General features: G+C 33.2%; 1 protein-coding gene across 1 annotated transcript in view; it reads right to left on the bottom strand.

Annotated features, from left to right (window-relative positions):
- DHX36 (DEAH-box helicase 36) overlaps positions 1-25,589 on the bottom strand; it is a 44,054-nt gene that overhangs the window by 7,081 nt on the left and 11,384 nt on the right. The window contains exons 5-22 of the mRNA XM_006908213.3: positions 25,003-25,173; positions 24,156-24,235; positions 23,387-23,461; positions 23,075-23,241; positions 21,557-21,638; positions 17,622-17,762; positions 17,250-17,352; positions 16,808-16,895; positions 13,727-13,782; positions 12,235-12,299; positions 11,345-11,488; positions 9,161-9,278; positions 8,437-8,535; positions 3,974-4,147; positions 3,739-3,825; positions 2,678-2,761; positions 213-312; positions 30-120 (exon numbers count right to left, since the gene is read on the bottom strand). Of these exons, the coding sequence (XP_006908275.1) occupies positions 30-120; positions 213-312; positions 2,678-2,761; positions 3,739-3,825; positions 3,974-4,147; positions 8,437-8,535; positions 9,161-9,278; positions 11,345-11,488; positions 12,235-12,299; positions 13,727-13,782; positions 16,808-16,895; positions 17,250-17,352; positions 17,622-17,762; positions 21,557-21,638; positions 23,075-23,241; positions 23,387-23,461; positions 24,156-24,235; positions 25,003-25,173 (1,925 nt within the window). The remainder of the gene's footprint in view (positions 1-29; positions 121-212; positions 313-2,677; positions 2,762-3,738; positions 3,826-3,973; positions 4,148-8,436; positions 8,536-9,160; positions 9,279-11,344; positions 11,489-12,234; positions 12,300-13,726; positions 13,783-16,807; positions 16,896-17,249; positions 17,353-17,621; positions 17,763-21,556; positions 21,639-23,074; positions 23,242-23,386; positions 23,462-24,155; positions 24,236-25,002; positions 25,174-25,589) is intronic.

Raw genomic sequence — 25,589 nt, 5'->3', positions numbered from 1 at the left:
AATAATGCATAATAATCTTCAATGCTTACATTTTCCTTTTTTTACCCAAATTTAGTCGGATTTTAGCAACTTTGGGATATAAACCAGCACAGATGACAGCTTTAATTATCTTCTCATTATCTATTAGGGGTGGGAAGGTAGAGAAAAAAAAGTAAAATACTGATACAACGGACAACAGCAGCGAGTTGTTTACACTGTGTTTTCTGCTTTACCTGAATTTATATTAGATTTTGGATCTTTAGGATTTCTGCTGCTTACAAATCCAGCTCCAAGAAGATGCTCAGCAAACTGTCCTTTCATGTTATGCAGCATCTAGGGAGCAATGGTAACAAATAGAACTGGAGTACCTTTCACAGATTTATGGGGTTTATAAAGCATATACCCATAAATAAATTTATCTATGAGTTTTCCCTGCTTTATGAAATACTTTTTCAAAAATGTGACATGTTAAGAGCAGGGGTTGGTAAACCACAAGTTTATAAAAGCCTGTTTTTGTCAATAAAATTTTATTGGAACATAGCCATGCCCATCTACATGTTATCTATGGTTGCTCTGCACTATAATGGCAGAAGTTGAGTGGTTGCAACAAAGACCATATGGCCTGTAAGCCTATGATGCTATCATCTGTTCTTTTATAGAAAAAGTTTGCCTATTGTAGGAAATAACCACTTATGTTTTAGGATCACTCTATTTTGCAAAAAGATTAATATAATTTTCAAAATTGCTCTCCACCCCATATTTCAAAAGAAATATAGAAAAGCATAAAGAAAATAACCAATGTCCATATCTCTACTACTGAGAATGAACTATTGTTGTGAGTTGGCACAAAAATGAAAGGACTGTTTTTTGTTTTGCTTTTTTAAGAAAAATCACTATTTGGGTAAAAATGATATATAACTTATTAATATAGAATAGACTTCCCTAAATTCAATATTGTCAGAAAAATCATTAACTAAGATACAATACCGCAGACACTTAGTATGCTGACAGAATTAAGACAGAAATGCTACCCTAACAACAGTACGGAAGCTGTTTTATAAAAGTATTAACACTAATTCTAGTTCAATTTAAAATAAGTTAGAAATGAAACTAGATGAATCTTTTTCATAATGACAAGATATTTAATAAAGTTTCCTTGTAATCTTTAAATGAGAATATGAAACATAAAGTTGGTCATTTTTCAGTATATCTTCCTTTTATGAATTGTGTGACTTTAGTTTCCCCCATCTCATTTCTATTATTACTGACTTTTTTGACCCATCTCCTGGTTTTTATTATCGTTATTTTTATTCTTCAAGATAATAACCTTTATATTCTGTATCCATAATTCATGTTTTGTATTTGTTCTCTATTTAAATAATTTCAGGATACACCACCAATTGATTCAGCATGCACTCTCCATTCCTGAATTCTTTTTGATTCATCTCTTAATAGGCAGCATTTCACTGTCAGTGAATTTTTCAAGAACAGCTCATGAACACAGTATTTCAAGTATTTTCTTCAATGCTTGTCCTTTGCCTTTATACTTGAATTAATATCTTGATTGAATACAGTATTCTCAAATGACACTTGGATTCAGCCATCTTTTCATACTTTTGGTTCATTTCATTTTTTTCTTTTTCAGGAAAATGTTCTTATACTTCTCTCTGGATTCATATTCAATCACACTTGAATTTTCTATGTATAGACACCTATTATCTTCAGGATGGATCAGTCCTGTCTTCCTGTCTACAAGCTTTTTACTTATTGCTATAATAGTTTTCTTTTGCATCTGCATCTATAAACTGTGATAACTTCAAGCCTTTCTTCTATGGCAATAATTTGCTTTAAAGGGGTATCCATTTTGTTCCTTATAATTCTTTTGGTCTTTAAGTTTTCTTGGCTCAGCAGTCTTTTCATTCATTCTACTGGTTAATTATTTTTATATTACTGAATTCATAGTTCCTACTATGAAGCAGTTGTAAGATATTTTGTTGAGATATTCTGTGTTCCATTCCTTTTTTCCTTTGGCTATAGTCTTTCAGAGATGTCATAACCTTTATTTTTATTTTGTTAATGTTTGGGCACTTTTAATGAAACATGCCAGATTCCTGATTCTTTTAACCCCTTGTAGATCTGTTAAATGTCCAGTACCAGGGTTTATGCCACATGCATGTAATGTGAAAGGTGAGGATATTCCTATTCCCATTGGCTTGAAATCACTTCTCCAATTCAGTGCATCCACCCTATGTATTGTTGACTTCCCTCCATTTCACAAATGCCTCTTTTCCAGTGTTTTCTCACTACACTGTATCAGTTAAATATAAAGTTAAAGTGAAGATACTCACCCTACTTGATATTTAAAAATAGGTTTTAGGAATATTAGTGAAAAATTTCAGGTTGAATCAACAAAATGCCAACTAGAGGGTGGGTACAGGAACAGTAATTGAGCCTCACTGTGTTTTCTTGCTATACTCTGACTTGTGTCTTTTCTTAGCCATTATTTTTGTTTATTGTATCATACATCTTTTCCTGTTTTGTTGCAATTGATTTAATAAAGATTACTTCCATTTTGTAAAATGATTAACTTCATAAGACAAACTCACAGCTTTTTGCTACAGATCTACCTGTACAAAATTGATACATATATTATCTAATCTAACATATACGAAAATCACTTCAAAACATTCATCATTACCTGCAGTGTGTTTGAAGACAGAAAATATTCCCAGCAATAGTCTTTTTCATATCTGAAACCACGTCGTCTAGCTTCTTCCCAGCCCTATTGGGCAAAGACATGAAGACAAATATTTACCATTGTTCCTCAAAGCAAAGACCACTTACTTCTTTGTTTTGGGTAATAATTTAATCTTCTACAGACATTTTTGTAAAAAAGATAAAAAAATTTTGAAATGTATAAACTAAAACATAAACAACAAAAAAACTCCACATGCTAGTTAAGAGCTAACCACCACTGAATTTCTAGGTCTTTTCACAAATAAGTACAAGTTCTATAGTAATTTATTGTGTATTTTAGACAAAATGACATCATACTATACATAATGTATTGTTCAAAAAGAACACTGTTGAACAATTTTCAATGTCATATATTTCTCAACCTCACGAATATGCTTTTTTTCTTTTTTAGCTAGAAAAGGGAGATGGGGAAAAAGAAAAAAATAATACTGAATGTATTCAAGGAGAAAATAAACTTTCTCATAATATGTAGTACAAAACTGAGTATAGAATACAGTGAAGGATGTTGTCTCTATAAACCAAATAAATTACATTTAGATTTTGCAAATATGAGTGATGAATGTTTATCCCGATAAGCCTGGCTCTTGGAAGCAGAAACTCTCTATTCTGAATAATATATATGATTATGATACTCCATCAAAATGTTAAATCTGAATATAGTTAAATTTATTAATGAAAAGAAAGAGACCGTCTGTCATGAATGTCAATAAGATACAAGTAAATAACATTAAATAAAATTTTAAAATAAATCGTTCACTTGTTCCAGTGTCATCAAAACACTGCCTTATTTCCCAAAAGGGTAAATGTAATGGTAAATGTACTAAGCTATGACAAAATTGAAAAGTAATGTTACTTTTTTTCAAATGTTCACCTAATTGTAAACATTCTCACATAGCAATTACTGATACCTATGATAATATAGATTTTTTAAAAAGTTAAATATGTTCCTATTATCAACTTTGCACTTGAATAAACTGTCACAGTCCAGAACAAGTTTTTTACCTCAAATGCATTCACAACTGTCAGGTGGTCACTTTTAGAATCCTTTGCCAATTCCTTTCTTCTTGAATCTGCGACCTTTTCTTTCCCCTTAAAAAAATACAGAAAAAGGCAACTTAAATTGCTCTGATGGTATATGAGAGCATTCTAATAATAAAAAGCTAATGAAAAATGTATCTAGGCAACAACTACTTTGTATATTTAAAAATGCCTAGCCTTTTCTTTGTATCTTTCTTACCAATGGAATGACAAAGGGATCTTTGAAGCTGAGACTAGCAGCAATGGTGAGTACTGGGTCTAAGCAACAGAATAGAGCTCCAAAAAGAATCATTTTTCCAATGTGTGGCTCCACTGGTAATCGTGCTAAATGGACTCCAAGAGGGGTCAATTCTTCTTGTTTATCCAAAGCATTCTGTAAAGTAAGAGTTTATGTTTAAAACAAACATTGTAAAGCATACATTCAGAGCTAATTTTAGTTCACTTAAAAAAAGCCCAAATGTCCTAGTATTGCTCATTAGTTTTAGTTTTCTTCACTAAAACATAAATTTTGCGATCAAAACAAAAACTAGATTAACCTACATCTCAGCTTTACCGAAAATGTTAGGAGAGAAGAGAAACAACACATTAAGAAACCTTCAATCGGATAAAGAAAATAACCCACAGCAAGACTGACGGAAAAAATAAAACAAAATAACCCCTCAGGAAATATTATATATTTGGAATCTACAATGCAAAAGCCCTTGATTCTAGTAGGTTAGGAAACATAAGGCAGGAAAGCAAGATAGGGAATCTAATTAGAACCCTGAAAAAGAGGAGTGACCTCTGCTCTGATTACCTAGGTAATTTGGTCCGATTACCCCATGAGCGCAGCTAGCAAAGCTGCTTGAAGATACAGTAAAAAGAATTAAAAGAACTCCAAGTCTAGGATTTGGGGAATGATGGAAGTCTAGGGGAATGAGCCCAACATTGGGGCTTCCTCCCCTGCCCACTGCCCTGGCAAAAACAACATAAATCCTCCCTACCTGAAGGAAAGAGCATCACCCCAACCTTTAAATTTTTATCTACAAAGAATTTTGTAGATAGAACGTCCGGTACACAATTAAGATAACTAGGCATACAAGAAAATATGAAAAATAAAATAAAAATTAAAAAAACCCTATGTGTCTCATCGGACACAGACTTCTAAACATTTATGGAGGAAAAAACCTTGATCTTACAAAAACTCAGAGAATGAAAAAAGAAAAAGTATATAATATTACCAACTTGTTTTCTGAAATTAGCATAATCTTGGTATTTAAATTTGATAGGGACATTTGGAAAAAAGAAAACTAAGGAATAATCTTAGGCATGAGAAACACAAAACAACATCATAGCAAATTGAATCCTGGCAAGTCAGGTTTATTTTAAGGAATGAAAGGTGGTTTAATCTTTGGAAAATCACATTAATTCAAAACATTACAAATTAAATAGAAAAATCATATCATAATCTCATTCATGAGGCAGGAAAGGTGTTTGATGAAATCAATTACCCCTGAATAATAAGAATCTCTAAGTAAACTAAGAATAGAAACTTTCTTAACTTGATAGTTTCTACAAAAAAAAAATCTTCAACAGACATGCTCAATGAATTGTTGGCAGCTTTCCCTTTGAGAACAAGAACACAAGAATGCACATTATCATACCACTTCTGCTTAACATTGTACTAGGGAGTCTTAGATGATTGGAAATAAATAAAATTGCAATTATTTATAGATGTGACTGTTTATAAATCTACATTTAATTATTAGAATAAGCAGGTTTCACAGCATACAAGGTCAATATTCAAAAACCAATTTCATTTCTGTATATTAGACTCACAAGAAAATGAAAAATTAAAAAAAGTAGAATCCCAAAGTATAACTAACCAAAAAATAAATCTTTATAAAAGTTGTAGGAAGCCCCTACACAGAAATAAAACACTGAGAGATTAAATACCTAATTAAATAGGATAACTAATGTTCTGGTTGATAAGACCCAAAACTGTAATTAAGGTAGTGTAACACCTGCTCAAGATAAAAATACAGACCAATAGAGTAGAACAGAATCTACAGACACAAATCTAGATACTATCTACATTGATGGCAAAGGATGCAGAACAAAGAGGAAAGGACAAATTTTTCTACAGTGTTCGGTCAAATGGACCTACGTGTGTAAAAACTCTGACTCCTATCTCCTACCATACACAGATACACACATCAATTTCAGATAAATTATATATCTAAGTATGAAAAACAAAAGAAAAATTAAAATATTATCTTTGTGACTCCAAGGTAGATAAAGGACAAGGAACAATAACAAAAGACTGATATATTTGACTATATTAAAATTAGAAATTTCTATTTACCAAAACACTATTAAAAAGTGAAAAGGTAAATATATAGACATGTGCAATACACAGCTGACAAAAGGCTCATATCAAGAGTAAATAAATGTATATGATTTCTTCCAACCTAAGAGAAAAACAGGTATCAACAATTTGTAAAAGAGGCTATCCAAATGAGCAATAAACATATGAAAAGCTGCTCACAAATTCAATAGTCATGGTAATGCAAATTAAAACCACAAAATACCATAAAACTACTACATACCTACCAGCATGTATAAAAGATTTTCAAGGGCTGGTGACGCTAGAGCAATGTGAACTCTCATCTACCAGTGGCATAGGACAGAGTGTAAAGTGATTTGACAACTTTGGAAAGTTGTTAGGGGTTACCTACCAAAGTTGACCATATATATACCTTATGAACCAGTGAATTCACTCATAAGTATATATGCATAGGAAATACTTAAACATGTGCACCAAGAAACACTAAGTATTGAAGAATATTCCTACCAGCATTATCCGTAATAGCCTCAAATTGGAAATAACCAAATGTCTTTAAGTCATATAATATGGTAAAGAAATGAAAATGAATGAACAATAGTTAAAAGCAATAATACAGATCAACTTCACAACGTTAAGTGAAAGAAACCAGAGGATCTCGTTCCTCACACCCTCTACATCCTGTGTGAGTTTGCGTAAAGTTCACATAACAAGCCAAGTTAAATTGAGCTCTTTATGGAGATATGTACCTATATGGTAAAATCATCAAGGAAAACAAGCAGATATTACCATTAAAGTCACAACAGAGGTTATCCTAGGGACTGAGGGACAGTGAAGTGATTGAGTAGGAGCCAGGCTTTTTTAAGATACCGGGAATGATGCCCTTGACAGGAGTAATTACACGTGCTCTCTTTGTAATAAATCATTCTTGGATGTTTTTGTTTTGCTTATTTGTTCTCTGTTTCACAATAATAATTTTTTTTTGCGTTTTTTTTTGTTTGTTTGTTTGTTTTTAAGTGTGGGCTCCAGACCCTACTGTTGGCCAGAATGTGCTGGCCTTTTCACGATTTTGTTGCCTAAAAATGGCTAAAAGTAGCTCTTAAATTCAGTTGGGAAAGGAGAAGTCATCCCACTCAGGCTTGAGTCAAGCTGTCTGCTCATCCATCTCTACCATAAATATTAAGTTGATTCTCAGCACCATCTAGCTCTTTACAGCAATATACTATTAGATAAAAAGCCTAGAGGGTAGAGAGATCATTAGTGAAACTATTACTTACTAAAATACCAGTAACCTCATTAAATCTAATCTATACTCCAACAAAGATGGTTAGGTAATATACAATGCTTTTTCATTTAAATACCTTATTACTCACATTAAAAGCTATTGCAATGTTCTGATATGGGCCAAATTCTCAAAGTAATCTGCATGGATGGCTCAAATAAAACTGAAATATGTAAAATATATCTTTGGCATTTTCTAACCAGCACTAATCAACAGAACTTGTAGCGATGACAGAAATGTTCTATTTCTGTGCTGTCCAACAGGGTAGCCACTAGCCACATGTGCCTACTGAACATATGAAACGTGACTGAAATGCTGAATTTGTAATTTAATTCAAATTTTAAATAGTCACATGTAGCTAATGGCTAGAGAAGACATCACTGCTCTAATCTCCCTCCTTCCCCCTACTCTGGGCACTAACTCACAGCTTGTTCTACCTGTGCCTCTTCCCAACATGGTCTTGGGCAGGGATGGATGGCCACTAACTAAGTGGCAAAACACTGTAACTCATTTCTCAAAACATTGACTTCATAAAAAAGAACTAAAAAAAAGGTATAAGAATAAAATGACAAGTAGGGGAATATGATATTTTGGAGAAAAACCACCTGTTAGTATTCCTTAAAAATATAAGAGTTGCCTTAATCATATATCCATACTGTTGTAAGTTACTTAAATTTGACAAAAGCTCTAACAATATGATGGTAATCAGAAAGAATAGAACCAACCTACCAAATTTATTTCAAGAATACAAACGAAGACAAAGACCAGTAAGTCAAAGATTTCAAAATTTTATGTAATTTTAATCAGGCCTACAATGAAAAAAATTGTGTGGAAAGGGTCCGGTATTGTAAGAACATCACAAAGGTATCATTTTATTACTTTCTAATTTATATCTCATATACTAAGCTGGAAAGCCAAATCTGTATCAAATTTGGCACTGAGCATTCATTATTCATTGTCTACCTTGCAGTAACGATAGTAAATATTTTAATTAGCTGGCTTATATGCTGTAACACTCTATATCTAAGTTAGACTTTTAAAAAAAAATCAAGTTTACCAGTTCCATCAGATGTTTTATGGAGAGTGACACTGCTTCATTTGATGGTGGATCCATTAGCCTACTCAGAAAATGAGCAATTCCTCCTAGTCTTAAAATCTGGGGGGGAGACAAATATAGTTAAACATGTATCATATATTGACATAATAGCTTAGTCTTGCCTGTGTCATTCACTCGAGTAAAGCATCAAACCTATACATGATTTTCAAGTTAGTTATTTTAAGTTAAAATTATATTTGCGATTCTATAAAAACATGTTTAAAGGCTGATATACTACTTTCCACCACCCAACAAACTTATGAGAAAAGTAGTTGGTTAAAATCTCAGCAAAGTTGATTATCAATTATTTTCAAAATAAGTTAGGATAATTATAACAAAATATATAACATACTTAAAAAAACTGTAAATAGTTTATAAAGAAGGATAACATCTTAAAATGTAGTAACAGAAGATAACATTTACTGAACACTACTATATGCCAGTATGATTTTATATGAGGTTAATTTAAATAACTTGCCCAATGTAACAAAACTAGCTTCTCGGGGGAGGAGCTGGGATTCAAACAGGCAATCTGGCTCTAGAGCAGTACGTGATTAAAAACTTTTAAACAAATGTTTGAAGGAAGTTTAAAAACATAATTTTCTAAAACACACAGAAGACAAATGCACGGTAAAAATGAGAACTCCATCCCTATTTAGTTTCTTAAACCCCCCACTCAATTTACCTTTATTTGTAAACAAAGTTCTTCCAAAGGAGTTCTCAAGATTTCTGGCAGTTGATAGTCATCTAGAAGGCTCGCTCTAAGACCATTATACAGATGATAGCAATGACCAGGCTGAACTCTTTAAAAAAAAAAAAAAAAAAGAGGGGGGGTGAGTGGGTGGAGCATATCAGTGATTTTTTTTAGAACTTCAGAGAAGAGTACGCAGAGAAAGTAGCCAATATCTACTTCTTCAAGCCACATCGCAAGTAACTTATTTCATTTTTATTAATCATATATTCCCTTCTTCCCAAATGTTTTGAAGAGCCTTAAATCCACTACCTCTATGCCCTAGCTTTAAGAAACAGAAGATTCCCTCCCCCACCAATAATGTGGTTCCCTATTTCTATCTTATAGAATCTTAACTGCTGTGCTCAGTAACAGCAGTCTACTTAGGTTAATCTCTATATGCCTTGGGAGCATTTTATGTAACAAATCCTGACATATGTTAACCTGTTCATGTTATTTAAAAATTTAGTAAGCTCTCAGATGAATGTTGGAAATTTTTTCTCTTGTTGTTGGCATCTAGTGACATGAATAATATTCTTTGGACAATATTAAGGATAGATGTGAAGAGGTGAGGGTATTCATCTCATGTATTTTCAAGCAAAACAACATTTTTATGGGCTCCTGTAACTATAAGAGGAGGAAGCCCTTTTCCTATAGGAATAAATTCTAAAAATCTTAGCTATTTCTGTCACAAGCCTACAAAAACTTATCATCTATTATATAACATGCCTGCAGAAACTAAGAGTGCCTCCCCTCCACTGAGGACCACATAATATAGTTTGCTCTCACCTTCAAAATAATTACCACTCTAATTAGGCTTTGCTAAAGGAATCTACATCTATGGAGCCTATGAGACTATTTTCCATGTGGATTAAAACATTGTAATTCCACAGTTAACTTCCACCAGGATAGTGGGAATAAAGTTAGATAAATGTAATACTTCATTTATTTAATTTCCATAATTGTTTCATGGATTAAATTCTAAGGCCTAGTGTATGTACTATTCATATACAAAAGTGTACCAAAACTCGTTCACTATGGTGAATACTTTTAAAATCGTTATCCAAGGTGACAGGTCTGTATGGGAAAGCCTCAGTCTTGTTGAGTCCCCAGCCAAGTTATCCCCTAATACCTACTAGAAGAGTACATTTTGTAGGTGAAGTCATGACTTTGCCTCAACAGTATCAATTGAATAATCTAATAAACTACCTGGAGGTCAAGTTCTATTGATATTCTGCAAATATTACAGCAAGTGAGTTGGAGCTTTACAGATACACTACAAACTTAAATAAAATGGTCTGTAAGGTTGCTTGTAAACTCTCCTTTCCTTAGTTAAGCCAGAATCTGAAGACTAATGGGAATCTTTTTATTCTATCCATAAGAAGCAAAAGAAAAACTCTTCTACAACTCCAGATATGATTCTACCACTCCTATGAATAAGGGTGTAAAAATATGTGAAGTATGCATGGAAATGAATAAGTGCAATTATTTGTATTAAATAAAAATCATTTCCCTAACGGATATTTTTATTTCTAATTCTACCATGATATCAATGGAAAAAAGGTACTTTCCTCATGTTTTTGTCGGTAACTAATTATAAAAAACCAGCATAGCTGTATCGCACAGGAATTAGGAGCCCAGACTGTGGAACCAGACGCTGCTACTGACAAAGCTGTGTGACTTTAAACGGATGATTTAATTTCTTTGTACCTTAATTTCCCTACTCTTAAAATAGAGATAACAATCTGTCTCACAGCACTGTGGTGAGGATTAAGCTAGTTAATACATATAAAGTGTTAGGAGAGAATCTGACATTCAAATAGGATTAGTAGTTATCATTATCATTAGTAATGTGCTTTTAAAAAAAGAAACAAAATTAAGGTAATATAACTTATTAGCATTAAGAAAAAAGAATATTAATTTTAATTATCTGGACTGAATAATAAGAGGTAGGAAAATTATAAAACAATTCCAAAGAAATTATGATTAAAACAACTTTCTATTTAAAAATGTGCTACATTAAGTTTTTAAAAATGTGAAACTCTCTTAACAAATAATATATTTAAATGCTGGCAACACAGGTTAAGTAAGACATAAAATCTCTGAGTCCTAAAGGCTTCAGAAGAAGGCCTCTCTCACCTTCCAGCGCGACCTTTCCTTTGCTTGGCATTAGCTTGACTAACCCACTCAGCAGACATTGTGCTGATGTTGTTCTGTGTGTCAAAGTGTGTCTCCTTTATTTTTCCTCCATCTATCACAAAAACTACATCATCTATGGTAATGCTGTTTGGAAGACAGATAAATGAAATATTAAAAATACATCAAAAGCACATTAATCTGTAACAGGTCTACAGATAGGGATTTTAGAGCATTTTTCTTGGCTCAAACTGATTTCAGCACTTCAGGATTTTCACCATTCTTTCCACATTTACCAGTGTTAGGCAATCACGCACCTCACTGCAGGCAGCTCAGCAGCTGTAGGGCACCACAGTGACAATTCTGCAGATCACGTGCTGAATTTTTATTTGTCCAAAGCCAAACTTCATAGCTTGCAATAATGACCTTTGTACCTAGCTCTGTGGGCCCCTTACCCCCCAGTGTCACAGTTTAATATCAACTTCCACAGAACAATCTGTTTCAGTGCTGTACTGGTATATTAGTACCTCCAAGAGAGGCAATACATTTTAAAGGCTGGGTATAATTAACTGCCAATTTACCAAACGATTCCATTCCCAACAACAAAAGGCAAATAGAACAAAACTGGCATCAGCTCCCATAGTTCTTTAGAAAAAGTTTTAGAAAAATATTTAGAAGGCTGTTTCTGAAGAGGGCTAAAATGTTAGTATAGGTTAAATAATATAAATAAATAAATCTAAACAAACCTATGCTCACTACCCATGACTAAGTTAAAACATTTATTTTTAAGAAATTACAAAGTAACTGTAGAGGAAAATGATTATGGTATGTTAGTAACTTATCAGGCTCAAAATTAATGTAATCACTAGGTTGATATTTAAAACAATTTTTACCTGGTCTCTGCAATGTTGGTAGCAATTACTATTTTCCGAACACCAGGAGGGGTTCTTTTAAATACCTGTAAGAATAATATATATCAAAACTCCAAAAGTACACTAATTTCTGATACATCATTCTCACAATCTGTTGAGGTATATATATATGCATCTAATATTTACAGATGTATTTATAAGGTATACCACCGTTTTCGATACTAAAAAATTCTCTTTTGGTAAACCGAACTAAATCTCCCACAGATATCAGAATCTTATCACAAACAAGATTTTAAATGAAATATGATATAAATTTATAGAATTTTTTAAACAAAAACTGGACAAGTATAAACATCTTATTGCGTAGTCAAACGTTTGAGGAAGAGAAATTTAAAGATAAGAATTATGAATTACTCAAAAGTATATGGGTAAGGACACTAACCAATCAGGCAGTCACCCAACTCATCAGAAGAATGTTAGCTGCCTATCCCACCATATACTAGCTTTTGAGATAAACTGGATTAAAAAAAAATCTTCTTCAAATGCTGAATCCTGCAAACAATTATCACCCTTGACAAAGCCATCCAAATAGATAAAAAGACATGTACCAAGCACCACTTGGCTGTAAAGCAAAAAAAATGCATAAACGTATCCCCTTATGTATAAAAATGGTAATCAATAGAAAAAATGTTGTTTCCCACATTATCTAGCAAAGGAATAAATAACTGTTACAGTGTCAGAACCAGAAGTGCCTTCAGCATTTGATACTCTGCTGCACAGTCTCTGGGATCAAGAGTTCTCTCTTATTCTCTTCCCTCAGGTATGTACTCTGTATCTAATTCAGTTGGCTGAGCCTTACTCAGGACTAGGGTACCAGCAGAAAGGGTCTCAATAAAAAATGTCTTGATATTTTCTTACAAAAAGAGTGGAAAAACTAGAAAAGGAGAGGTAGATTTTCTGATCTATCTCATCCCACCAGGGTCTACAAATACTGCAGTCCACAAAATCATCTTGCCTTTGAGAATGCAGTGTTCATTCTAACTCAGGAAATCGCTAAATCTGCAGAGCCAAAATACTCAAGCCATAATAATACATTGACAAAACAGAAAATCTCACACCTGCAAATATACTAATTTTGTTAAATCAAAACTTCAAATATCAAGCTGTAGTATGTCGCAGGTATTTAATTTCGAGGTTGAGTTTTACTGGTATTCACACACCCATTTTCTTTTATTCAGGAAACACAAACAAGTTATTGGTGAAACCAATCTTTAAACTTTTCCCTACTATTGATAAAACTAATTTCATTTGTGGATAAGTTTACAAAAACTCATTCAAGTTTTTGTAAAATCATCCTCCGAAGACTCATTTGCAAAGTATATGGATTATTATTTGAAAATATGCCTTAACACACACACACACACACACACACACACACTCTAACACACAATATAAGCAGTCCTTTAAGTCTGCCTTGGTTTAAAAGATAGAATAAATAAATTTGACAAAGTACCTGTGTCTGGTTAACCGTAGGCATCAGTGAATGTAAAGGTATAATAAGAAACTTGTCTGAAAATTAAACAGAAAATTAAACTTTAAGACAGTTGCAGAAAAGCTCCATCAGACATACATGGAACAATGAATTCAGATGCTAAGCCACATAATTCTAAATTTTTATTCCTACATATAATCAGACCAACTTTATTGTTATGTTCTTGTTCTCTGAGTGTGCCAACAAGTTATTGTCAATATTTTATTTTGTTAATTTTTCATACTAATGATTAGCATAGTTCCCAAATTCTTAAAAGAATGCTTAAAAGTTGGAAGCAATCTTTTTAGAGTAGAAAAACATCATTAACTCCATTGCCACTACTAAATCGAAGACCAAGGAATTCTGCTTAATATGGTATGTTTCTACACTTTGGATGATCCTTGCTATTTTAATCATACACAGAATATCGGAATTTTTAAAGTAAATTACTTATTAAATTGTCATAGCCTACTTAAAAATAAATAGCCCTGGTTAAATAAATGTAATACATTCCAAAAGTGACCCATATTTTTAAACGTAATTTTGTTAGAAATATAAATTAGTCATATGTTTTTAAGCTTCAAAACAAAATAGCTCAAGCCCATTCATGATTAGTTAATAGGAAGTCTAGTATTGTACAGTGATGGGAAGAAGGGTGAGTGTTAAAAGCAGCAATGATAAATTTCACGATTACCTGTGGTTACAAAAAATGCAACTTGACTTAAATCTCTAGCAACAATGCCCAAATGACTCAAGATAGCTATACTTCCCAGGAAAACAAGTGTTATTAAAGGATATATAATGCTCCCTACAGACTCTCCATACCATTCTAAATTTGAAAATAAAACGCTGTCAAGCAACTGGTCTTGCTAAAAAAGAATGCTCTGAATTACTTGTCTCTGTGACACAATATAAAATACATCAACTCAATCAAAACTCAAGCTAAAAACATTTAACTCAAATTGAATCAAGCCTTCGGATATAACTTCCGGTTAATAAAATACAGATAAGACAGGGTCAAATGAAATGATACCATAAAGATTCAGACAAATCTAGCAAGTTTTGTAAGTCATTACCATGAAGGAAAGTAAGGAGAAGATAAAAGATGTTCTAGAGTCAAAGATTTATCTGGTTTGACTTTTTCTATAGTTCGAACATGTTACTTGAGAAAGACATTTTGGGGGAAAAATGGGAAAACTTGATTACACACTGCATTATTAGATGATGTTAAAAATTAGGTATGATAATGGCTCTGTGGTCATAAGGAATTGCCTTAATTTTAGAGATACATACTTATATATTTAGAGATAACAGGTGATAGCTACAGTTTACTTTAAAAAGGAAAAAATTAGACAACAAAAATAATTGTTGCACTGAAATCACTGCTTTATGGTATTCATTATATGATTTCTCTAGTTTTCTCTAAGTTTAAAGTTTCATTACAAAGTTAAAAAAATTAAAAGCAGTCAGAGATAATGAAAGTAAAAACAACTTTATTGAAGACAATATAAGGATTAAAAGTTTATATTGCTGATGTTACACAACCAAAGGAGTCAACAGGAGTAAAGTCTACTCTCATATGAGAATAAGAACGTATTGATAAGCATTCGATAAACTGAGTTTTAAGATTTACTTTTCAGTCAGTATAGAGTTCGACCAATTTTCCTCCCTTCTACTGTACAACCAATTATTAAGGCTAAATTTTTAAAATAAAATTTACATGAGAAAAAATATCCTTATTAAATTTTTGAAAGACTTTCCTTACAAGAAATCGAGCTGTTAATTATTCCCCATTCTTAAGAATAATTAACTTAGTCATTCTAATGGATTATTAATGAAGTCATTCTAATAATCCAGAATATCACACTCTTTACAAAACACCCCTAGAAATGATTATATTGCATTTTGGTAAATATCTTCCCTGCATTTTTCTTGGTAAATATATACACGCTCACATTTTTTAAAATTGAAAGTCAATCATAGAGTAGTGTTGTTTATGATGAGGAAATAGGCCAAAGTTGAAAGGTTCAGCCAAAAAAAAAAAAAAAAAAAATTCCGGTGTTTAAGAAAATAATTCAGTGTAGAGTTTAATGATAACTATACTTTTTCTACACAGAAAGGTTATCACTTAGAAGAAAAAGTAGTGTTTCATTATAGACAAATCAAGGTAATCAGATAAAAATATTTTTCCAGCTTGAGAACAGTAAATAATTTTAATTATATAGAATGCTTTGAGGGCACTACCATTAGGAGATTTAAATAAAAAATACAGCTTTTACTATTTTAACCAATATAATTAGATCAAAATATTTTTTAGTGTTTTATAAAATTAAAATGTATCAAAAGTATTTCAACAGAGTAAAGTTAGAAATTATATACTCAGAATGATGGAAGCATTAAATAAAATTTACTTTGTATTTTATTGATTTGAAGTTAAAAACGAAGCCTGGAAATGCTTTAACTGAACTTTATAGGGGAAAATTGTCTCCATTCATTTCTCTAAGACAGTAAGAGATTACTCAAAACACGCTGTTAAGGAATCAGAATCACCTCAGGAATTTTGAAAACTTTTTAGATGTTCAGGTCCCAAGTCTTAGTTTTGGGGTGAAGATGAGTCAGGTACCTGAATTTAAAAAAATGCCATGGGTGACCCTATTGTGTGATCAGAACTGAGAATTACTGGGCTGCGGGATAAATTCAAACTTCTTTTCTGTCCAACAAAATGCAGTGGTGAGTGTAAAAAAAAACAAAAATCCTCAAGTGTCAACATCTTAACTTTAAGGGCTCAATTTTATTAGTTGAATTTAAAAAAAGAGGGAAAATATTCTCACCATAATACTAAATAAAGAACTTTACTACATACCCACCATCTTCATCTACGACCTAGAACTTCATAGAAAAAAAAAAAATCCGACTTTTGAAAAAACCAAACTGCGCTAAGATCACCATGTTCTTACGCTGAGGTAGCCTTAGAAGCAACATTCCTTCAAATGAAGATAAAAACCAGGCTACATATGACTCCAGAACCACTCTTGGAATTGCAATAAAATATTTTTATAATACCTGATTTAAACATCACTTGTGACATCAAGAGGTCATGTAAAGTGCTGATATTGTCCCAGCCTGGCAGAAAAACCAATATTGCACCATCCTGTAAGGAGGAGAAATAATCTTACAAAGGATCACATAACAAAATATACTAAGAGTAAAAATCTGTGCCCATTTAAGTCTTCATTAAAATCACACTAGCTCACGACAGCATCGGTTACTGATTATAACTGAAGGCTCACTTTTTAAAAATAGGTTTTATAAACCAGATACTTCATTTGTTCAGTCTCTTCTTTAAATAGGTCCAATGTCTAAATCTTTTGGTATTTTGAAATTATTTCTGCCGTCAAAAGTGATTTCTTCCATAGGCTATTTTTAAAAAGCGTTTCTTTTTTTTCATGGCCTTGATATATAAAATTAAAATTATGTTTTTTGAAGAAAAACAAAGAAAACTAACCTCTTCTTCCAAAACAATGTGTCGAATTAGGGCAGCAATCAAATTCAGATCAACTTTATCATCATCCATCATTTTCATAACATCTACGGTACTTGCAGAATACCTATTGAAAATCATGAAATGTTTGATGTTTCTTAAGGTCTAACTTGCTACAAAACCTAAAAATTAAATTGCAAATGAAACAATCAGTAGAAAGGAGAAAATTACTGGGATAATAATAGTGCTTACAAGTCAAATCAGGACAGTATTTAGCTGGAACATGAGACTTGAGATGGTCTCCTACTAAATATATACAAATTCAAAAAGATAATTCCTGCTTTTTGTTTGGTCATTTAGTTACTGTGTTCTCACTTTTAAATAAAAGAAACTTACCTTTTCCCCAGTTCTCTTACATAATCTGGCCAGCGTTCTTTATAGATTGCTTCTTTTTCTTCTTTTTCTTGTCTATTTACATGCCCTTGCATGAAACCCCTCTTTGACTGGGATCTGTGTTCTTTTTGTTCTGGAATATATCTAAAATAAAAACATTCTTAAATAGCCTCACTTATTTGAAACTTTGTTTTTTGCTAATATCTAGATTTTTACATTTAGGATTTAAAAAATTTTTAAAGAACATTTTCACTATAACTTGTAGTGAACACCAATTAAATATCAATTAATTTGCAAGTTTTCCTTAACATAAAATCTGACACTGTAATAAAAATCATTCTCCTCTATAGAAGTATATATACCTCTAGACTGTCTTCAGCAATCGATTAAAAAATAAAAACTAGAGTAACTTTCACCTTCAATTTTAAGTTTGCTCTAAGAAAAAAAAAGTTACCATTAAGTCCAAAAGAATAGCTAATGATTGCCTTGCAGAAGACTCAGATTTTACATACAGGTTTCCAAACCTGAGTACACATGAGACTCCCCTGGGGTTTGTAAAATATAGATTCCTAAATTCTATACTTATGATATGGATTCAAGTATGGCTGGGGTCTACTAACCCAGGAATTTTAATTAATGCTCCAGGAGATTCAGATAATGTATCTAAAGGCCTACAGACCCATGCCTGAGAACTATTTAATTCTGCTCAGACCACAGACATAGCTAATGGCAGAGCCAGAATCAGCATCCAAATCTCTTACGTGTCTGTCCAGTGCTATACTATGACTCCCTATGCTCCCTATACGCAGAGCGCATCTGACCCCAAATCCCATCTACAATAAGTAGGTTCTGAGAAGCATGGAGGTGGAGAGAGACAAAGAAAAATGAACCTAAACTTGAACCCCAAAGCCCCTCAGAGTTCACCTAGAGGACAGCATCTAGATGGAATGAGGGGTATGGAGCTCGAACTTTACGATTCAGAATATGGGAATGCTGTCTTTGCTCTGCCACTGACTAGCTGCATGAATCTCTGGCCTTTAGTTTCCTTGTTTGAGAGATTAATACTCTTATAACAGTATTGGCAAAAGAATAAAAACAAGAAAGTGATGAGTAAAGAAAGCACAGTGCCTGACATACAGCAGACACCCCAAAAGTGTTAATCCCCTTCCTTATTCAGTACCTGTGACCCAGGATTCCCCTAAGTCTTCGATACATATAGAGTCACCAACTTGAGGTAGGGCAACCTGGGACAGAGATCAGTCCTAGTCAGCAGGATGGACCCAGCAGTTGGCTCCCTTCCCAGCAATTCCAACAACTCCCCCCTCCACCAAGGGCCTAATCACAACCTTCCGTATCACCTCACCCTACTTTCTTCCCTCCCTACCATCCTTATTGTGTAACTCTTCTGAGAGGAGATAGCTGGGGGTTTCTCCTGAAAACTTGTATCCAAGGACCACCCTCCTGCAACTACCCTTTTAGGGCTGGCTACCGAATGGCAAGTGCATAGATACCAACCCTTTTTCCTCAAGAGACCTCTTAGCCAGTTCCTGGTATATAACTTGCCTTCTACAGAGCTTAAGAAAGCCATTTGACTTTATGTAATTCTATACTACTGATCCCTGAAACTTTTGTTTTCATTACTGTCAAGCTGTTGACTTCCCCAGAATAGGCCAGTCATACTCATATTAACAGCGTACATCTCTGTCTAGACATTCGTTAGGAGGGTACGTACCTAGTCTTTCCTTGTTTTATGTTCAGATCCTAGTGCACAGTGCAAGGTATAAAGTTTAAAATATTTGTTAAATAAATATCTATTCAAAATTCAATTGACTTTTCTCTATGTAAATTACGCAGCAGGATCTTCTCACATTCTCACCAATACTTCATGTTCTTGTTTAACAAGCAAGCTGTGGAGTCTTAAAAAAAAATCTCATTGCAAGTATTTCTATATCTACCATATACTTAATTCAGACGTTTGCTATAGGCCAGCACTGTACTACGCGCTAGTTACAAAGATGAACAAGACAAAATCCTTAAGCTTGAAAAATTTGAAATCTAGTGCAAAAGACAAATATAAGGAGACACATTATGTGGCAATTAGGGAGGTAAAAGACATGATAAAAATGCTATGAGAGCCTGAATAAGAAATCAGCTCATCCTGTGAAAAGTATTAGAGAAGGCTTAACAGGCAATAAAGCTGGGATTTTTATATCATTCATAATTTAAAGATGAAAGGATAGAGAAAGTGGTACATGTACATCTTAAAACAGGCAATAACATGTACAAAGCACAAAGTCATGAATAAAAGGGCAGGGGGAGGCATAGTAGAGAATGGTGCATTTAGGATGGCAGGCCATGGGATGTGTGAAGCTAGAACAGAATGGGGACAGACTATAATGAGATGACTAGTTGTGGAATTGAAACCTGATACCATGGGGCTGTGCTTTCCCAACCCCTTTCTCATCAAAATACAAATATAATCTTTTATAACCCCTTGGAAAAGGCTGGTTGTAGCTAACGGTCAGTTTTGAGGGGAGTAATAACTTGGGCATATCAGTGAGGTGCTTTGCTATAGGCTCTGACAAACCAATAAAGGTTCTTAAGTTTTTAAAGAGAAGTCTCAGAGGCCTTGCCTAGGGGAAGAAAGCTCACATGACCAGATTTTTAAGGAAAATATATGGAAGCAGTGGTGAGAGTGAAGACCACCGTGACAAAAGAGAAACTATTATATTAATGCAGGAGAGATAACAAGGTCTTTAAGCAGAAAAAATAAAACGAGAAGACACATTCAAGGTGAAAGCTCTCACAGTTTGTGTTGGGGGTGGGGGGTGGGGGGGGGAATTACAGAATTACTTATAGTAATTTGGTTACTAAACACGTAAGCCAGTAAACATATCCTAGAATATAGCTGATAAATATTAGCTTTTTCCATTTATAGCTTAGACGACTAGGTGGAGGATAGTATCAATAACCATTATAAGGCATACTGAACATATTATTTTATTTGGTGCAAGCATGGTGAGAATGGAATATAAGATAATAATTTTAGTTTAAAAATGGGAAGTCCAAGGTATCTGTGGTAATGAAATGCTGCTGAGTGAGTACAGAGTTAGATAACAAGTTTAGCATCAGGAAGAGCTTCAATTTTGAAGCTATAGTTCAGAGAGCTGTGAAAATACAGAAGTCTGGTCATGGAAACAAGACTGCACAGTGAAATCACAACAGACTGAGAAAAGGCTAATTAACTAAAAACTCTAGGGGAAAATCGTATTTAAAGGGTGGGGAATGGAAGCCCTGAAAGGAGAAAAAAAGCAGGTAGGAGAACTGGAAGAGAAGTTCAAGAACTAAAGATAGAGAGAGTCCCAAACTTAGCTGCCCAGGGATTTTTTTTTTTTTTTGACATCCAAAATTATTTTATATCAGTTTCAAGTATACAGCACAGGAGTCAGATATCCACATAATCTACAAAGTCATCCCCCGATCGATCAGTCCAGGACCCACCTGGCACTATACATAGTTATTACAATATTGACTACATTCCCTATGCTGTACTTTACAACCCCGTGACTGTTTTGTAACTACCAATTTGTACTTCTTAATCCCTTCACTTTTTTCACTCAGCCTCCCAACCCCTACCCATTTGGCATCCACCAGTTTGTTCTTTGTATGCCCAGGGATCTTTAAAGAAACACTGATGCCTGGCTACCACCCCAAACTTTGTAGTGTAATTAAGGTATGAAGTATGAATGCAGCATCTGGATTTTAAAAGGCTCCTAGTAATTTTAATGAGCAACCAAGTTTGGGAATCCCTGATTTAGGGAAAAAAAAAAATGTTTTAGAAGAAAGTGGTCAAGGATGAGTTTCTGAGGTTAAAGTTTGACAGGAAAGCTGGCATATTAGTATTTTTTAATCTCTTTTACTTCCTAATACTTACTTACCTTATTTTTTCAATTATATCTTCCAAAAGGTACTCCACAACCGGAAAAGTAAAACCAGGTATATGTATCATTGGACAGTTACCTATTATGGTAGACAAAATATAAGTCTGTACTCGAATGTTCAAAATAAAAATAAACATTATAAATAGGACAATGAGTCTAGTACTTTAACTTCAGAAAATGAACTTGAACTTTTAAAGCTCTACCCTATTGTTCCATACCTAGTTCAATAAAAAGCAGTAGTCTAGTTTTCACTCAAAACCATTTTACTGCTACCAAACTGTACACACATCTCACAGTTCTACAAGGTAACTGGAATACCAAAGAATAGAAAATTTTATATTGGACTCAAAACTCGTTAGTTAGAAGTCTATTTACTCTTCATCATTAGCCAAGATGGTGCCATCAGAATCTAAGTTTTACTGAAATCTACATAAGCAGCATTCCTTTTGTGGCACCCAAAATTAGGGACAGAAGAAAAGTAGTTAAAACAAGACTGAACCAAATATTAAATTATTACTAATTAGAATCGCCAGATAAAAAATAGAAGGTTCTTAGTACTGTTTTTTAAATGTTATTCATATTTTATACCAAACAAAACGAACAGTACACACTGTAAACAAAGGTCAACATTGAAGCATAGGTCATCTGAAGCAGTAGCACAGATTTGCCTCTGACTTGAGTAAATTTGAGTAAGTTACTCAATGTTAGTTCTGGATACCTCAACAACAATAACAAAGACTGTAATATACTCAACTAATCTCACAAGGCTTTAAGAATCAACTAGACTCAATACAAGAATATGCATTAAATTAAGCTGAAAGTAAGAACATATATTAAATATAGCTCTATTCCATTTTAATTCCCTTTCCCCCTTTCCCTAATTATAAGCAAGAGAAACAGTGAGGCATAATTTTAAAAGAATATACTCTGCAGTTAGTCAAATTTAGTTTCAAATATTCTTGACCCTCTGTTAATTATGCAACCTTGCATAAGCTACTGAACTGCTCTGAGGCTGTTTTCTCATCTGTAAAAACAGAAATAATAGCGTCTACCTGACAAGGCAGTATGAAAATTAATAAAGACGAAGTGCCAAATATACTAGCTGGCACACTGGAGGTATTCCATAAGTAGTTGCATTACTGTTATTACTGTTATTAGCAAACTGCCACTCTAGACTGTGATAGTACATAAAAGCCACAGAAAAATCACAAAAAAAGTTTATAAAATTATTCGAATCTGTGGTCTCACTTCACTGATGCCACTTTAATTATCTGAGGACAGCACCAATAAACAGTATGTCTTCACTGGAAGAGGAGAGATGATGCCATCGTTTAAAAAATTAGGCCCAATTCTCTAATCTGTGAAACTAAAGGATATGAGAATATTAAATGAGTTGCTAATCATTTATTTAGACTACTCTACCTAGCACTGTATTAGTTTTTTTTTTAAAAGTTAACTGTAAATTCAATGGCTTTGTGATAACTTTCTAAAGTAACAATCGTAAATTTTACTCACCAAAATATTCTGAAAATTTCTCAGCATTCAGTGTTGCACTCATCAATATTACTTTCAGGTCACGTCGAATACTGAGAAGATCTTTAATAACAGTCATTAAAACATCTGACTGCAGATTTCTCTCATGGATTTCATCAAGCACAATATGACTAACACTGGACAAATGCCTAAAGCAGAAGTGTGGTAAAGTATGTAACTCAGTACGAAATTTTAAAACGGAACCATTTTACTTCAACAATTAGTAGCATTCAATTTTATAAGGACATCTTTTGATAGTATTTAACTAAATGCCCTTAACTGAAACATACTCACGGGTCTGACTGGAGCCACTGAAGGATGATTCCTGTAGTACAGTATAAGATAGAACCCTGTTTCCTTGGCAACCGACTGTGAATGAAAGACACACATTAATAATTCTTGGTTTACTTTACCAGTAAATTTCTAAGTACCACAAAAGTTTAAAAGAAAGTCTTCGATTTAAAAGTTTTAATGGATATCTTCACTCTTAATTTTTTAGTTTTAGGAATGCCTACCACAATAATGCCTATACATTATTTTTCTTGTCATGATGCAGTGTTAATGATTTCTTTTTAAAGGCATAACTATTAACATCTGGAAAACCACCCATTACTTAAGGGCCTTAACTATTCAGTGACTGCAAAGTCAGTTGATTTAAACAGATAAATGGAAAAAGGTAAAGAAATACAGTAGAGTGGGACAGGAGGTTAATGATAGCAAAATAAGTAAAGTCAGTCAGTGGCTGGGGGCTGTGGTACCAAAAGGTACAGGACACAGACTCCTTTTAAGGAGGTAGGGGGCAGGTGGTCTACTAATGTATGCCCAGGAAATAAGTTATTTCTCTAATCATTCCATAATGTAAAACATATTAAAACTGAAATCTAAATCTGAATTGGGGTTAAAAAATGACTTTGTTGGTTGAAAGCCTTCTATGATCCAGTTACTTCAAATGTTAATTCTAATAGTAATAATCAGTAAAAAATGAGGAAAATCTTTCTTTTGAATTTCCAGCTTCAAATTTTCACTAAAATCTACCTGCAAACAAGAAGTGAATGTTCTTTACCTCTGCAGACGAATTTGGTATCCGGTACTATTACCATTGCCACAAGGTTCTGCCCTTTCTGCAGCCACTCTCTCCGCAACCTTTAATTGAAATAAAATACAAACAAAATAGATTTTCCTTCAGTACAAATATCCAGAACAACCATGAAAATCCGCCATTGTTGAAAAATTGTTCATCACACTTTCATAAGTTAAAAAGAGATTAAATTCTGAGGTATCTGACACTATGTGTGCACCAAGAGCTGCAGGCCCCTTGCTTATGTTTACTTTTAATTTTCTCCTACAAAGCCCCCCAAGGCCAAATTCTCTTTTGTCACTATTTTCAAAGTGCCTTTCTACATATACAGCATCCTCTCATTATTTTTTTTTGTCTTTTCTAAACGAGTTAGAAATCATGGTATCAACTGTAAAACTTGCATGTAATTTAAGGGTAAATACATGTTGATTTTTTGTTTCTTTCTTTTGTTAGAGATTGGTATTTCTTAATTTCTAGTTTTTGATCATGTTCTGAAAGTTATGGCTACCAGAAGTAAGATCTGGATAGATGAAACATAATAATCAATACTGATTTAACTCAAAGTAACCAAGTCATCTTGTGACAGAACTGTGATTAATGAGGTTAGGAACAGAAAATTACATGATAATTTTTAAGAAATACTTCAGGAGTAAAATTTCCTAATCAGTATATTCTGTACACAAAAAATTAAGACTATTATTTTACTTTTTATTACTTATTAAACTGCCCATTCAAAATCAACAGATCTTAAAAAAAAATAAATGAAAAAAATGCTACTAGCAAGACTACCTAAAAGAAAGTGGGGAATTTTAAAAAGTGAGAGATAACTTACTGAAATGGCACTAATTCTTCTTGGCTGAGTACAAACTATCCTGCATACAGATCCTTTTCCTCTTTCGATGTAATTATCCAAAATGAACTGAGTAACTTGAGTGGTTTTTCCACAACCAGTTTCACCACTTATTACTGTCACTTGATGATTATCGATCATATTTACCAATTCCTATTTCAAAATGAAAAAAAAAAAAAGTGAAGGACATCACATGTTGACTAAGTCTGAAAATATAGTTATCAAAATTCTACCAAATTGAAGGTAACTGCTTCTAATGAACATTAATGCTTTTTAAATTTTGTTACATGCAATGCTGGAAGGTTGGATATATGGATCTACCAAATTACAGAGCTAAGGCACTGTTAAAGAAAAAAAAACACTGGTAAGAACAAAAAGAGACAGCTCATAAGTTGCATGCATAAGAAATAACAATAAAGAAAAATGTTCACATGTGGGGCTGTTGGGTCCAAGGGCACTCCTGATACCCAAGCAATTATGAGGAACATTAAGGATTCATATCATAATTCACAAAAATGGCTTTGGCTGCAGGACAAGTTTTATATACTGCTTTAAAGAAAGAAAGAGTG

The sequence above is a fragment of the Pteropus alecto genome, unplaced genomic scaffold, assembly GCF_000325575.1.
Source record: "Pteropus alecto unplaced genomic scaffold, ASM32557v1 scaffold81, whole genome shotgun sequence".
Taxonomy (NCBI): domain Eukaryota; kingdom Metazoa; phylum Chordata; class Mammalia; order Chiroptera; family Pteropodidae; genus Pteropus; species Pteropus alecto.
Note: the sequence above shows the minus strand (reverse complement) of the source record. Positions and strands in the feature narration are given on the sequence as shown.